Raw genomic sequence first — 16,392 nt, forward strand, 5'->3', positions numbered from 1 at the left:
GGCAACACTCCCAGACGAGCCGTCGCTCTCTGGGCAGGAATTTTGGGACATAATCAAAGTCCGACGTGAGAACATTGAGGCTCTCAGCCTCCAAAAGCATGGATGTGCTGCTGAGCAAGGAAGACGTGTGCGAACATTGCCGGCAAGGAGGGAGCAGAGAACGCTTTGATGATTCGATATAACTAGCACAAAGAGATATGAACGGAGTTTTACAAACGCTGGATACTTCTCGAGGGTTGGAAGGTGCTCAATAGCATATTCCAGTAGCTTCTCCTTGAGCTACGACGAAAAAATTACTTCCTCGGCACTTAATATCATTTCCCTGCCAAATTCAAACAAAGATCACTCAAACCATATCATGAAAGCCCTTGGGCTGTTGATCAAGGTTAGCCGAGGGGTTGGAAAATAATTATTAACATATTGACCTAGAGAAGGATAAGCTTGCTTAATACCACACCCGCTTTGGATCTAGCCTGGGTATTTGGTGTCAATTCTTGAAACCCCGAAATGACTGTGACAGAAACGCTCGGACCAAAGAAAACAAGATCATAACTTCGTGCTCCATAGTTTGACAAACCCGGCGCCAGCGCTGCGAGATCATCATTGATGTACTGATCCTCTGATCGCCGTGAATTGGATACGCAGCTGTCGCGCCTCGTCAAAAATGCGTTCAATCTTATCGAGCTGCTTCTTTTCTCGCCTTTCCCACTCTTCCGGGTCTCTCTGAGGAAGATTTTCATGGAACTCCGCCTTTGACCAATTCTCCAAAAACAAGCACCAATAAAATTTGGGCCCTGTTTCGCGTGATTTTGCTTTCAAGGGGAATATTTGTTCGGGGTTGAGGTGGTATTCAACCCCATTGCTGAACAAATACTTGACGTAACGACGTAGACTCTTCAGTAGTCCGGATAAAGTGTTTATATCTAGACGAAGCTTTACTTCGTCAAATAATGTCGGCCAGGAAATACGAGTTGGAATTTTGGTCTGAAACTCTTTGTTCCTGGGATCGGGAAAGGAAAGGATAGAATGGTCAATCGACCATGAGAATTTCCTCATGGCAAAATTCAATACGGCCAACAGGGTCTTTTCTTCGGCGAACTAGATCAAAATCTCAGTCAGCAACCGGCGACGGCGTCCAAGAATAACCACGGGACAAACTTTATGATAAGTTCTTTTCCAATTTTTGGAAGTTTTTGTCCGGGAGGTCCTGGGCGAACTCGATGATGGAATATTAGGCGTTGAAACGGGGCTCATGGCTATACTTTTTTGCTCTCGAAGGGCATCTTTGGCTGCAACAGTGTTTTTGAGAACTCGACGCAGTAGGTCCCCCTCCTTCTCTTTCTTCTTCTTCTTCTCCGCTTGCCTTCGACGAAATCGGGGAGTTCTGGGTGGTAGCGCCTTGTCCTGCTTAGGGGGGTTTTTCAGTGGCTTTTCCGGCACTCCTTCCATAGTGTTGACTATTTGGAAAGATTCGATGCGTCTTTGGTCGAAAAGAAAGTGACGTCGGGTGCAGCGGAAAGGAGGCTCTGTTGTTGACGGGGTTGATGCTGATTATGTCATCATAACAATAATCTAGTAGTTAAGCAGCAGATCTACAATGTAGATCTGGGGGAAACGAATGGAAATGAGGTGGAGAAGGATCAACTCAGGGTGCGGTACTATTCTCAATAAGGGGGTGGGGAGAAAAGGAAGGAACATTGAAAGAGGAAACATTTGAAGGAGAGAGAAGCTCTCACTTCCCCAGACTGAACTACCCCACACATGTAGCTACAGTGCAGCGCGTGTTGTCAGACTATGGCGGCCGATAGAGGCCACCCAAGGGTCACATCCTAATTCAAATGTTTCAATTTCTGATTTCACCGCCCTGTTTTCCGCCCGTATATACAGGAATATCTTATGTAAAGGATTTGACCTAAATACGGGTCACTTTTAGAATAGACTTGAGAAATATGTAGACTTCAAATGTTGAGAATAGACTTGAGAAGGGACTTGAGAAGGGACCATATGCAGTAAACAAAGTCTACACACGGGGGGAATCGCGTGCGTATGAGCCTCCATTGATCAGTTGACATGCACATCGATCAATATCACCTCCATTCAATCAATGTTCAAATGTTGGGATGTGCCGACAGACGCAGCACTTGTATCAAGGTCGTGAGTGCATGTACAGATATATATTCGAAGCTGTAAAGCATGATTTACAACAAATTTCTTGTGGCACCGTCATTATTGGGCTTTGTGATTATGTAGATTCAATTTTTTTCGGAATGAAAAAGGTCCGCACTCAAGTGCTGATATTCAGAAACAAAAAATAACTTGAATATAAGCTGTGAGTGCCAGTGGAGGTTTCGCTCGCTTTCGCTCGCTTCACTACATCTCAGCGAGAATTAGATCAGTTCTAAGTTTTCGCTTATAGCGCATCAATTCCGCCATCTCTACATCAAATGGGCTTGTGGTTTAGTGGTATAATACTCCCTTAGCATGGGAGTGGTCCGGGGTTCGATTCCCCGCGAGTCCATCTTTTTGTTTTTTTGTCCGATCTCCATCCGCCTGACGGTTCGGACCCGATGCCCCGATTCTGACTAGACGACACCCTGCCTACATGCAGTCGTCCACAGGTCCATCCAGGTGTTTTGATACCCATTGGCGGGCGAGATTAGAGGATAAAGACAGAAAGAAAGACCTTGACTATTAGTGTTCGCCCGCTCTTGGAATCGACTTACATGAAAATAGCCCTCAATTATAATGTCAATTCTTGTCCCCAACAGAATCAAGGCAGCAACTTTGCCTTGGTTGTGCAATCTATTTGTCAGGTTCACGCCCGTCGGTCTACGCCGGTGCATCAATGATGAGGCTCCGATAAGATATTGTTCTTATCTCAGTAACCGAAGGCGTGACAATCATCTCACATTCAGCCACTGCGACCGTATCCCGTCCCCTGTCCCCCGTCCGATAAGCCAAAGCTTACAAGGCTTACGATTCGACCGTTAAATCAGATTCAACTTGGAGCCTGTTCGTGCAACCTAAGGTTCAGGTACCATCGTTACATCTGCATCTTCCAAGGTTTCTCTCTCCCCGCGTTCCAAAACAGATGCGGGTCAAGATTACAAGGGGCTTCCATAACATACCCCTTTTGACCTAAACCCCGAAAGCCCAACAACTATCATACCATTGCACTTATCTACAAATGCCTCGCTTAGATTATAGCTATCCCGTACCTACAAGAGAAGCTTGGAATTTCTTCACGCCACCGCCACCCACTGACCTACCTGGAGCGGGGTACGGAGATTCTAGTGCAGCAGAGCTATTAGCTGATGTCAGTGCACAGGAAAATGAGATAACCCAAGCCAATCGAAGATCACCACTGATCTCACCGTCGAATGCGCTTCATTATTGAGCCAATGAGTATCGATCTGTCCGGAATCCCGTCGCTGTCCCGAAAAGCCCTAATTTCTGCAGCATTTGTGCAAGCTTTGTGCCTGAGCAGCCATAGATGATGAATTCAATTCAACAAAAGAAAAAGAAAGCCCTTGATCATAATTTTGACACATGTCAGAGAAAGCTGAATCTGAGAAACCTTTCTCAAATAAGGAGACTTGAGTGATTAGTAGCAAAAACACTAAGAAGAAAATTGAAGGAACGCTGATCAAAGTGAAGCCGGGAGATCTGCAGGAGCCTTTCCCTGTCCAGGAGAGAGGCGGGGGACTGTTGTGGAGACAGCAAGCCGCACTGCTTGATTATCTATGGACCCAGTGTGCCCGTTCCCGGGGTGCCGGGCAGATTGAGTCGCTGAGCTGCCCTCAAACTATTTAACGCGACACTTTCGCTCCACTTGAGCCTGGTTTCAACCGTGCAGCTGTTAAAATTTACTACAATTACTCGTAGTTCTCAGCCAGGATGCAGATCAAACCGCTCCTGACGTCGGCTATTGTAGCCCTTTCATTAGGTGCAGATACCGTTGCTGCCTCTGAACATGGCCGTTTTGCAGAGCTGTCTCGAATTCCAATGGCAAAGGCCAAAAGGGCTGTCGAGATGACCAAGGAGCATGTTATCCGAGCCACTAAAAGCTTTCGCTTCTTGACCAGCAAGTCTAAGGGTGAGCGAGGATGCGTAAACTAATTTTTTTTTGTTCATGAAGTTGACGATGATTTAGCCTACCAGGTTGATAGTTTGCCTGAAGTCAACTTTGACGTTGGCGAGATGTATGCAGGCTTGGTGCCAATTGAGAAGGATGATCCTGACCGCGCCTTGTTTTTCATTTTCCAGCCCACTATCGGTGAACCTGTTGATGAGGTTACGATCTGGCTTAATGGCGGTCCTGGCTGCAGTTCCATGGAAGGCTTTTTGCAGGAGAATGGTCGTTTCATCTGGCCACCTGGTACCTATGCTCCTGTTGAGAACCCCTACTCTTGGGTCAACTTGACCAACATGTTGTGGTAAGCACTTGAACTTCTCCTCAATTAAGAATTATCGAAAATACCGTTCATCGTACTGACCCTGGCCTTCCAGGGTTGATCAACCAGTCGGAACTGGCTACTCTACTGGCACACCGACCGCCAAATCCGAGGAAGAAATTGCCCAAGACTTTGTCAAGTTCTTCAAGAACTTCCAGGAAATCTTTGGAATCAAGAACTTCAAGATCTATGTCACCGGCGAGAGCTACGCTGGGCGATACGTGCCGTACATTTCGGCCGCAATCCTCGACGAGCAGAACAAGGAATACTTTGACCTCCATGGTAAATGAAACTTCGAAATTTATAGATGCATTGAGAAAATCTGACTTGACCTAGGTGCCTTGGCCTACGATCCCTGCATCGGTCAATTCGATTGGGTCCAACAGGAAGCTCCGTCCGTCCCTCTCGTCCAGAACAACGCAAACCTATTCGGTTTCAACGACACCTTCATGGCCGAGCTCGACAAACTGCACAAGCAGTGTGGATACGCCGATTACATCGAAAAGTATCTGACCTTCCCCCCACCCGAGCACCAGCCGACCAAGATCTTCAACTACACCACAGACTCCGACTGCGATCTCTTCGACCTGATCTACGAAGAAGCCTTCAGCGTCAACCCATGCTTCGACCTGTACGAGATTACAACAATGTGCCCCCTCCTATGGGACGTACTAGCATTCCCCGGCTCCCTCGGATACCAGCCCGCGGGCGCAGACATCTACTTCGATCGCGCGGACGTGAAGAAAGCCCTCCACGCCCCCAACATCACCTGGTCCGAGTGCTCCGACGAAAGCGTGTTTGTCGGCGGCTCCGCCGGCCCCGAGCAAGAGGGAGATATTTCCGCAAACCCTATCGAGAAGGTCCTGCCCCAGGTTATTGAGGCGACGAACCGCGTGCTCATCGGCAACGGTGACTATGACATGGTTATCATCACCAACGGTACCCTGCTCTCTATTCAGAACATGACCTGGAACGGTCACCTTGGATTCCAGAAGAAGCCTGAGACCCCGATCGATATTCAGCTTACGGATCTCCAGTATGCGAGCGTTTTCGCGGAGAATGGCATGTCTGGACTTGACGGGGCACAGGGTATTATGGGTATCCAGCATTATGAGCGTGGATTGATGTGGGTTGAGACTTATCAGTCTGGACATATGGAGCCTCAGTACCAGCCCCGTTCGTCTTACCGTCACCTTCAGTGGTTGCTCAACCGCACCCAGGAGATCTAAGAGAGAGTTGCTGGTTGGACGGAATATGAAATGTGGACATATCTATAGAAATGTGTGAATGGGATCTAGAATCACCATGATTCCCGTATATACTAGTAGTGACGAAATCCTACATATGCATGTTTCGGTTTGAATATAATGAAGATTAACTTTTGAATAAGGATAACATTTGAAGTGAAATAAAATGCCCGTAGCTCCAAGGTTCCCCTCAACAGCTGGAAGCTGAGTAGCATTGAAGAATACCGTTCTTTTCCCCCGCAACATACATATAGCTCATCGTTCCCAGGCGTAGTTGCGAGGTACAAGATAATTCCGCATATTTGCTGTCGGACGTGAGGTCATGTAAGCGCATGGATACTAACTTGGGAGGGCGTACCAAATACATGGAGTCTCAAACAACTATGAAGAGAATGAGTTCCCACGAGAGTTAAATTGCTTGGAGAAGTGAGAGATAAAATAGCGTCAACAATATTTTCCTCTTCTTCTCTCCTTCTTTCCCCATCCCCCCTGTGAAGAATCAACTACGTTACATCCTTCCCTTTCTTTTCCTTTTATTTTCCCAGATCTACGGTGTAGTTCTGTTAATGTCCTAGATATCCTCACTCCTAATTCATTCGCCTACTTCCTGAATTCCCGCCATGCGTCGCCTCAAAACCAACCTGAGAATCGTTTCCACCGACGAAATCTGGGAGAGGAACGAAGACGCCAGCGATTGTTTTTTCTCCCACACATCCATCGTTGCTTTCTACGGTGAAACTGCTTACCACGGAATGAGTGCTGCGCGAACTACAGATCTAAGCAAAGAACCTTTTCTGCCTTTTCTGAAACCCCTACACCCGATCCCTCGCGAAGATATCTATCCGAAATTTAGCTCGCGCCTCACTCGCGCGCCAGAAATCTACATCAGGAAGCCAAACCTGAGCTTGTACTCGCCAGATGACGGACATGAGATCGCAGATCTACTGTTCCATGAGGCTGAGATCTACGAGATCCTACGCAGACATCCTCACCCAGGCCTGGGCCGGTCATTGGGCTGTGTGGTGGGCGACGATGGTCGCATCACGGGACTTGCGCTTGTGAAATACAATGGCCTCAGTCTGTTTCAGCGCGCGCATGGTCCGGAATTCTTAGGGGAGGAGCAACGAAATCGTTGCATAGAGGGTCTGAAGGCTGCTGTTCAACACCTCCATGACCTTGGGCTGGCGCACAACGACATAAACCCTTCGAATGTGATGTTTACAGACGATGGAGCACCTATCCTGCTTGATTTTGCCACGTGCAATCCCATAGGGACTAAGCTGATCAAGGGGGGCCAAGTGGGCGAATTCGAAAATGGGATTGCCGTTGCTAAGTATGAGTTGTCCTCGGCAGATTGTGACAATGCAGCTATAGAGCACATCAGTGCCTGGCTCAAAAGGATGTACGATGAAAGAAAATCGAAGATTGAAGGGAGAATGTGAACCGGTGGAGAGAGCTGTAGGGGAAACAAGTGTCAAATGCAGCAATGAATGTACTGAGATATCTGTTCTCAACAACCATTACGGATTGGTGGCTTGCGGAATCATATGGAATATGTATGTATCAAGTTACAAGTCTGTCAATTGGGATCGATGAACTTTGCCGTACCTAAAATACCTCGAAAGTCCCCGGAAACCAAGTCACAAACCACTGAGTTTGAACCTTGCCAAATGATCATCCTTGCATCTATGGGGCAGCCCCACTCTAAATCTTCTTCCCTCGAGTGATAGGTATCCCCGACCTCACCTCCAGAGCGTCATTGTCACATATTATTTCCCGCGGGGAAACCCCCCCCCCCCCCCATGACTCAGGCTTGATACCAGTTGACCTATCTTTCATTTCAATATTAGCTGGGTGTTATTACTGATGTCACGGAAGCCAGGACTGATTTCCCCTTTTGAGTATATGTTTACAGGGGGGCCGATAACAAATGTTGATGGTCAACATCGAATGTGGGGCAGACCCTGAATCAATGCATGGGTTAACTAGTAAGTTATTTAATATTACCTTAGTAAGCTCTTTTGTACTGCTCATGAACCATGCATTATTCCAAGTTTCCAGCACGGGTTCTAACGAGTTGAACCGTGCCAAGGAAGAAGTCGAAGCAGAACTTTTAAATGATATCATATTGATATCCCGTAGTACCATATCCAAGGATGAATTTTGGTCAAATAATGAGATGTTTTACGAGCCGTGCAAACGTAATACGAGTTCGGCCGTGTGGAGTGGGAGAGAAAGCCAATGCTCACCAAGTAAGCAATCGGCGTGAATCCGGCTGTCAACAATACCTGGGCAATACTAGTTCCCCGCGAATGTTTTTCTTGTACATATTGAGTCCATCATTTCCAAAGGAGGTAGGTGGTGTTGTTGGACTTTAATGCGTAGAGTTGATTGGCGTGCAAGGAGAACCCATCCAGACGTACTCCGATAACACAATCCTGCATCTTCACCTACATAAATATTGTAAACTAGAATCCAGCTACTTGATTGGATTGCATCGTCAAACTGCAGTTCGTCTCAGAGCGCTCGATCCACGCCAAGAAGCAGGGTTGTAACGTTTATTCGCCTCAATCAAAAGCCGACTAATGCATGAACTAGACATGCACGAGTTGAATTTTCCTTCCCAATCTAGTCCTTTGAAGATTTTAATTATCGTACCCGCTTCCAAGGTTTTGATTTATTGTGTTCCAAACGAGCAGAGGCTCATATCATAAATCCAGGACTGTAGCGAGAAAGATTTCAAGGAAACGGGTTCTGCCGACGGCCGAGTCTATAGCCGAGGATAAAGATTATCCATGAAGCAAATCGGCGTGAAATTTGGTCGCATCAAGGAAGTCATGACAAGGGTGTAGGTGGCGGCGCCTCCAAACGCCGCACGATGGAGTCAGGGGCACGGTTACAGGCGGTATTGTATTGTAAGCAGGGAAATTGTGGTTGGTGATTTGTTGAGTTAGTAGCGCGTCCACGGGTCCAATGAGGGCGCCTGAATGCGGAAAGGAAGGACCACGCCAAGACCCTTGCTACTTGGGAAGGACGTAAGTGCTGTTAAAAATTCACTTTTTTTCTTTCTGCTAAATCTTGGGGTTTCAATTCTAGATAGGGAAGGCGAGACTTAAATGTTGTCCAGATAGGAAAGTTGGAGTCACTAGATTGGGGGGTTGGAGGTCACGAGGGATGTTATCATTGTGCTGTAGCCTGTGCAGGATATCTAGAGAGAGAAGGGTATCATCTGGGGTTGGATGTGTACACAAAGACACGTAAAAAAAAAGAAGGCAAGAACTTCTTTTTACCACACGGAGATGACGTTTATTACGGGGACACGTGGAAATTCTGCGCAAGTTTCTCTGTTTCAGGCCAGTTCTTTCCTCGCCAAAGTTTCTGTGCCTGAGCGTTTCGGCCGATCTGAGTAGCGGCAATCGGCCGCTGAGGTTGCCGAGTTTTCCATGCATGGAGGAATAATCTCGGGGATTCTGCCCATGGAATTTGCATATTTACAGTACTGAGTTGATCTATGTCAACTATTAACTTGAACATACCGATTGAGGCACAAGTAAATTTATCCTATGTTCTTAACCAATTTTTTACTGATGTCACTTGGATGAATGCGGTCCGATCCAGGGCTGAATGTGGCTTTCAACCGTAATCCCCGAATGGCTTAATGCGGCCCGGTTAAACAGCCACTCCGCGCCACAGAATTTCTGATCGTCTATAACCCACGCCAACGCTATTCCTAGTGCAGTAGCAAATCGCATGTATAATTGATCGTTTCTTTTCGCCCGACTTTCCCGCTGAAAAGGATAATCTCACTCAGAAAGATCATGCATATATACTCTTTGACCTCCGGCTGATCCTCCGCATCAACCCCAACTCGTGGGGGATGTATTGTAAGTAATGCCAATACCGGGTGGGCGGTCGAAGCCGAATGGGCCATGGTATGATGGGCGTTGCCTCTTTCGGTTAAGACCGGGCCCCACTGTACGCCCTGACCAATACTCGTCTCCGCATCTTTTGTACCACAGGTTGACTATGCCGTAAAGGAAAAAAAAAGAGAAAGAAATGAAAAGAAAGATATTGTTCGTAGTGAAAAGTCATGGTTGTAGTAGGAGTGGATGTGTATATAGAGGTCTTGACAATCCCTCCGTTTTCGTTCTTTTCCTTTCGTTCTTTTCTTCGTCTCCATCTTTCTCTTCTCCACCACTGCCCACTTCCCCAAAGGGTCTGAGCCATAGCTACCAGCTATCTCACCCTCATTCTTCCAGGTCAATTGCATTGCCTGTTATAATTGCATTTACTCAGCATACAAAAGAAAAGAAAAAAAAGATTTGGTCCAGTACCAGGCAATTTTTACGACCATCCACTATCGACAGGCGATTGCAACGTATTACGACCACCGCGTACGAAACCATTCTCACGATTGCAGCATTTCCAAACCCCATCCCTGTGCAAAAAAAAAACAAAAACCTTCGATTGCAACACCCACATCCTTGTCCTCACGCAAATATACTATATCGATTGCGCCAATTTGTAGTCTTGCCCAGCAGATAGCAACCACCAACCTCGCAGGCGACCCTATCCAACACCAGAAACCCATTGCATTAAGACCATTTCCCCAAGCGCCTCAAACTCACCCCCATCACCGCCGATATGGGACTCGAAAAATTTAATCCCTTTAAAAAGGACCGTCAAAACTTCCCCGGGGTTGTGATTCCTTTGTCAGAGGCACCGGCTTACCCAAATGGAATGGCTCCGCCAGAGAAGGAGGAGAAAGATGTTGGCCTGGATGCCAGCAAATCTTTGGAACGTGCTCCCTCCTCGGAGAACGGATCTGCTGGCTCTTTGCCAGACACCAGTTACCTGACCATTGAGCTTCTCCGTGCCGAGATCGATGCCGAAGGCTCTACTTCTGGCCAGGACTCTGTGTACGATCGTATGTACCCCCCATTTCGGGCTCCAACCACCGCCATTCCCCCCAAGGGCACCATTACTCTATATTCATATCAATCTCACTATATTTGACTTGATCCAATCTAACCCGATACTTCAACAGGCAAAGCAAAGGTGATTAACCGCGCCCTCCAAGATATCGGCATGGGCCGGTATCAATGGAAACTATTCTTCCTCTGCGGTTTCGGCTGGATGGCAGACAAGTAAGCTCGCGCCACTAACATCCATCCCAATCCCCCAAAAAGAAACCAACTAACACCCCCAATCCAGCCTCTGGCTCCAAGGCGTAGCCCTAACCCTAACACCCATCGCCTACGAATTCGACATCGACACCTCCTGGGTCCGCTTCAGCACCTGCGCCCTCTTCCTAGGCCTGTGCATCGGCGCCTCCTTCTGGGGCGTGATATCCGACATAGTCGGCCGCCGCCTCGCCTTCAACACCACCCTCTTCCTAGCCGGCGCCTTCGGCCTCGCCGCAGGCGGCGGGCCCTCCTGGATCGGCACCTCAGCCCTCTACGCCTGCCTCGGCCTCGGCGTAGGCGGCAACCTACCCGTCGACGGCGCCCTCTTCCTCGAGTTCCTCCCCTGCGTCTCGGGCAACATGCTGACAATGCTGAGCATCTGGTGGCCCATCGGCCAGCTGATCTCCAGCCTGCTCGCCTGGGCCTACATCCCGACGTACAGCTGCGCCAGCGCAGAGGGCTGTACGAAGGAGAAGAACATGGGCTGGCGCTATCTTGTGCTGACGCTCGGCGCTATCACGATGTGCATGTGGATTGCGCGCTTCTTCTTCTTCCACTTGTACGAGTCGCCTAAGTTCTTGCTTTCGCGCGGTCGTCAGGAGGAGGCGGTTGCTTCTGTGCATGGGATTGCGTATGAGAATGGGGCGAAGACGTGGTTGACGAATGAGATTTTGAACGAGATTGGCGGGATCGCTGAGAGCTTGGATGCAGGGGACGAGAAGCTGGCTGTCACTGATATTGTGAAGCGGTTCTTTGGCAAGTTCTCCATGGAGCGCATTGCGCCCCTGTTCTCGAATAAGCGTCTCGGTTACACGACCGTGCTCCTCTGGTTCTGCTGGGCTACTATCGGCATGGGATATCCGCTCTTCAATGCTTTCCTGCCGCAGTATCTCTCGCAGTCTGGCGGCGAGACGAACTCGTCCTACACTACGTACCGCAACTATGCTATTACGTCGATTGTGGGCGTTCCTGGATCGATCTTGGCGTGCTATACAGTTGAGATCAAGTATATTGGACGCAAGGGCACGATGGCGGTTGCGACGGTCATCACGGGCGTGTTGCTGTTCTGCTTTACTGCGTCGTCGACGGCGAACGTCCAGCTCGTTTGTACTTGTCTTGAGGCCTTCTTCCAGAACATCATGTACGGTGTTCTGTACGCATACACGCCTGAAGTGTTCCCGGCTCCGAACCGTGGCACTGGGTCTGGTATTTCGAGCTGTTTGAATCGCATCGCGGGTCTATGTGCCCCGCTTGTTGCTATCTTTGCCAGTAGCTCGAATGCCAATGCGCCCATCTATGCTTCGGGTGGATTGATGCTTGCTGCTTTTGTGGCTATGGTTCTGCTTCCCATTGAGACGCGTGGTCGACAGACTCTATAAAAAGCTTATACATACTGGATTTGATTCTTGAGTATATGTTATCTCTTTCATCTTTTTCTTTTACAATTTTTGCTTTCTTTTGTGTGCGGAGCGTGACCCTGGTCGCCTACTATGGATATACGATATACAAGATACCACCATTGTGACTTTGAAAGCCCAAAAAACGACTAAAATTTAAACAACTTTCCATTTAGAACATCTCTCTTGTTTTTTCCAGTCAATCTGATAGGTAGTGGGATCATGATACATGTATTATCATTATTCGAACTTCACAGGAATGAATGATTGGAATAGTGGTGATTGGAACCTTCCAAATCCGCAAAAAAGTAGCCAGGAAAGAAATGTGATTTGGAGATTTGCTCATGCAGAAAAAAGGGATATGGAATGAGTCCTTCGTGTAATGTAAATCCATAACCCGGAATTGAAAAAAGAAATCACTAACTCCAGGCCAGACAAAAAAGCTCCACAGAAAAACATAACATGCCCAGAAAAGAGGCAGAATTTGGGACAAACAATCGCCGATGAAGCCAGTTCCATTGCTTTCCCTAGTACATACCAGGACCAAAACCAGGGCCAGTCAAATGAGGTATGTACGCTCTTCGCCAAAAAAAAAAAATTCGAATACAACAGATAGATCAGAAAAATGGGAGGAAATGTGTGAAGGAGAAGAGTAGGATGAGGAGGGTATGATATGGGAGAAAGTTAGAAATAAAAGAGCATGATGAGAAAAAAATCCGAATGAGGATTGCAAGAGTGAAAAGAAGAAGAAGAAGAATAGACAGCGAACACGACGTAGATGTAATGGATACCATGTAACGTATCGCTAGTCCCATAATAAGGTTAAACAAGTCAGTAGTCCACAAAGAAGGACCGCCAAAAATCCAGTCGCTAAAACACCAGAACGTTTCGTTTTCTTCAAGTTCTCTCGTGCTTAGATGACTGGCTGCTGATTACGCCGACCACGCTTCTCTAGCAATGTGGAACCATTCAGGGTAAGTTCGAACGGCTGCTGAGCCCTACGACCAATAGAGCTCTTGGCAGCCGCGGCGACCTTTGCGTCATGTTGACCGTAGCCCTGAGCTTGCTGCTGGCGAGGCTGTCGGTGGGCCTGTCGGGCCTGAGCAGCACTACTTTGGGTACCCAGGTTTGTTGAGCGAAGCTTGGCCTCCATCCCTGCCATGTCACCAGGTTGTTGGCCATTAGCCTTGACAACCTTGGCAGGTGGCGGACCAGAAGTGTCGGGTTGTGGACGGTCATCCAAGTCGTCATATGTTTCGTTCAAGGCGCCCAGAGCAGATTGGAATCCAGCGGTAGGGTTGTTGCTGCGGCCAACATTCCGGCGACGCTTGCCTTCCTCTTCCTGTCGGTGAACGGCGTATCCAACATCAAAGACCTCACGCAAGTTGAATGCACCGGGGGACCGGAAGTCCATGCGGCGTTCTGCGGTGGCGGAAGGGACATCCAATAGTCGGGAGCTGGCTGGCTGGTAGGGAGCCTGTTCGGCGCCAATGAGCTCGAGGTTGTCGCCTTTCGGGCGAGCCGGACCCAAGGGAGTAGCCAGAGGAGGGGCGTCGGCAGCAGCGGTGGTTACCTCGTCTGTTTCGCGGATCCACGGGTGTGCGAGGAATTCCTTGATGGTGTAACGTTTCTCCGGGTCGACGGTCAACAAGTGTGAAATGAGATCCTGCGCGGATTTGGAGATATCGTCCCACCAGGGCGACAGGAAAGTATATTGACCTCTTGCGACCTTCTCCGTGAGCACCTGGATGCTCTCATCGTAGAATGGAGGGAAACCGCAGAGCAGAGTGTAGAGCACACAGCCCATAGCCCACATGTCTACACTCTTCGAGTACCGTTCATCCTTCACAATTTCCGGCGCAGTGTAACCGACCGTTCCGCAGGGAGTCATGGTCTGGCTATCCCAAATTACCTTTGACAGACCAAAATCGGCAAGCTTGATCTTGCCAATACCACCCGAGCCAACTCCCGCGGTAAATTCTCCCTCATCCTCCTTCTCTTCGTCGCCGGGCTGTTGGTGTTTCGGGCCTTTACTGGGAACAAATGGCGTGGGATAGAAAAGCAAATTCTCCGGTTTGATGTCACTACAGATCACCCGTTAGCGCGAGACTCAAAGAGAGGGGTGTGAAGGGGCTCTGGGGCCAACGAACCGGTGAACGACTCCTGATGTCTCGTGAAGATATTCGATAGCTTCAGCGACTTGTTTAATGACGTGTCGGCTGAGATCTTCGCTGAAGTAGGTCAATCGCACAATCTGGTGGAAGAGCTCGCCGCCGGGGGCAAGCTCCAAGATGATGTAGTAATATTGTCGGGATTCAGAGAAATCGATCAATTTGGTGATATTGGGGTGATCGAGGTTGCGCATGATCTGGACTTCCTTGAGGATATTCGCACGCTGCAAGATAAGAAGAAAAAAAGAGTCAGTGACATGAGACTAACAAAATGCGAGAACAGAACAGATGACTAGGTAAGTGATCGTGATCTTGAGAAAACCGATCCGCGCACCTCTGCAGCCCGTGGGACCTTTTTGACGCTTGAGTGAAGATTCGACTACATTAAATTATATTGGCGGTGTTCTTTCTCTTCCCTTGCCAGCAGGGAATGCGAGGAGACAAGATCAAGATCGAGGGATTGCGGGATTGCGGGAACGAAAGCAGAAGACAAAAGGAAATCAAGAACACCTTGGTGACCATACCTGATTGCTGTTCATTTCAAATTTGCGGACCACCTTAATGGCCACCTCTCCATGCTCTGCTGTAGAATCCTTGGCACGGTAGACGTTGCTGAAGGCGCCATCTCCCATCTTTTCGATCAGGATCCAACGATCCAAACCCGGGTATTTTGGCATCTTTGCTCGGTCGATGTTCTCCTCTTTCACCATTCGTTCAATTTCCACCGAGCGGTCATGCCTGGTTTGAGACTTGGAGTCTTTCTGAGGAACTGCAGGACCATTGGGATCCAGGGAATCATATGCGGGGGTGAATTGGCCTTGCGGGTGTGGTTGTTGTTCGGCGTGAATGGGGGATACGTCAGTTGTTGGCTCGGAGTGGGGGTTGACCAGTCGAGCTTGTTTCCCGTGACGGATGAAGTTCTTTATGTTTTGGATGGTGCTCATGATAGGCAAAAATTGAAATGTGAAGGGGGGGGCTGAGTAGGGCAAGGGGAATAAATCAGAGACAGACTCTGAGCAGGGGTAGGGGGGAAGTCGGGGCCGATTGCGCCCGATGTTTGAACGTAAGAGGGGTTGGGAGATGTAGAAGGTGGGTTTTTTTTTGGTAGGAGCAGAGTTCCAAGAACAGAAGAAAATCGGCAAAGATTGTCTATGAGAAACAGACCCCGCGAAAGCTATCAAAAGGAAAGTGAAAGAAAAAGCTTTGAGGAAAAAGGAACGAGAACAGGAAGATGTCAGAATATCATTTAGGGGGAAAGTTGGAAAAAAAAGCCTATGACGACGTGGGATCTACGAGCGATGTCATCGTCTACTTAGAAATCCCCGAGTTCATATGCCAACTTCCTCTTTGCCTGGTTCTGGCGTCATGTTCCGCCACTGATCCACCATATCAAATAGCCAGGGCCCCCTTTCCTTGATAATAGTTGATTAACTTATATATATGACTTAACCTTCATGTTGATGTGATTGTGATCTATTCGAATGACACTTTTAACCCCGCGGACACCTGAAAAGTGCCTTTGGATGCCTGAAACAAAACGTGCGTCACGGGGTTACATAAGCTGACCAGTTGGCCAATCGCCAAAATTAGCAGATCTAAGCACTTGAGCTGCGTGTGTATGACCGCATGCCAATCCCCCACCTTCAAATGTTCAAGTTATATCTTATCTACGGTCTTTTAACCCTGGAAACACCAGGTTCGTTCCAGTCCTGGTAACACAAATAGCTAAATCCCCCATATTCTGTCAAGGGAATCAAGGTTTGTAATCTAGATGAAGTTCTAATAGCGTCATCTTTTGCCACATACCCGAATACAATATACTTGTGTTCTGCCCCCATGAGATTAAATAGTCGCGGCAATTTGATTTGTTACGGCAGCCTAATCTGAGACGTGGAATGTGTGGCTGACTATGCTCGCTAAGCAAACATGTTGAAAAA

General features: G+C 48.2%; 4 protein-coding genes across 4 annotated transcripts; 3 read left to right on the forward strand and 1 right to left on the reverse strand.

Moving 5' to 3' along the window:
• Window positions 1-3,897: 3,897 nt before the first annotated feature.
• sxa2 (putative pheromone processing carboxypeptidase (Sxa2)) lies at window positions 3,898-5,683 on the forward strand (the record flags this gene model as incomplete). The annotated part of the gene is made up of 4 exons (XM_057169065.1): window positions 3,898-4,096; window positions 4,154-4,436; window positions 4,510-4,736; window positions 4,791-5,683. The coding sequence occupies 4 exons, from the start codon at window positions 3,898-3,900 to the stop codon at window positions 5,681-5,683; spliced, it is 1,602 nt and encodes a 533-aa protein (XP_057017771.1).
• A 638-nt stretch (window positions 5,684-6,321) lies between these two features.
• N7466_009677 (uncharacterized protein) lies at window positions 6,322-7,143 on the forward strand (the record flags this gene model as incomplete). The annotated part of the gene is made up of 1 exon (XM_057169066.1): window positions 6,322-7,143. One exon carries the CDS (start codon window positions 6,322-6,324, stop codon window positions 7,141-7,143), a length of 822 nt encoding a protein of 273 aa, XP_057017772.1.
• Window positions 7,144-10,345: 3,202 nt separating this feature from the next.
• N7466_009678 (uncharacterized protein) lies at window positions 10,346-12,266 on the forward strand (the record flags this gene model as incomplete). Its single annotated transcript, XM_057169067.1, has 3 exons — window positions 10,346-10,628; window positions 10,749-10,848; window positions 10,916-12,266. The coding sequence occupies 3 exons, from the start codon at window positions 10,346-10,348 to the stop codon at window positions 12,264-12,266; spliced, it is 1,734 nt and encodes a 577-aa protein (XP_057017773.1).
• A 931-nt stretch (window positions 12,267-13,197) lies between these two features.
• N7466_009679 (serine/threonine-protein kinase) lies at window positions 13,198-15,399 on the reverse strand (the record flags this gene model as incomplete). The annotated part of the gene is made up of 3 exons (XM_057169068.1): window positions 13,198-14,368; window positions 14,435-14,679; window positions 14,980-15,399. 3 exons carry the CDS (start codon window positions 15,397-15,399, stop codon window positions 13,198-13,200), a joined length of 1,836 nt encoding a protein of 611 aa, XP_057017774.1.
• Window positions 15,400-16,392: the final 993 nt, after the last annotated feature.

The sequence above is a fragment of the Penicillium verhagenii genome (genome assembly GCF_028828195.1).
Source record: "Penicillium verhagenii strain IBT 33310 chromosome Unknown utg000009l_segment0_segment0, whole genome shotgun sequence".
Classification (NCBI taxonomy): Eukaryota; Fungi; Ascomycota; class Eurotiomycetes; order Eurotiales; family Aspergillaceae; genus Penicillium; species Penicillium verhagenii.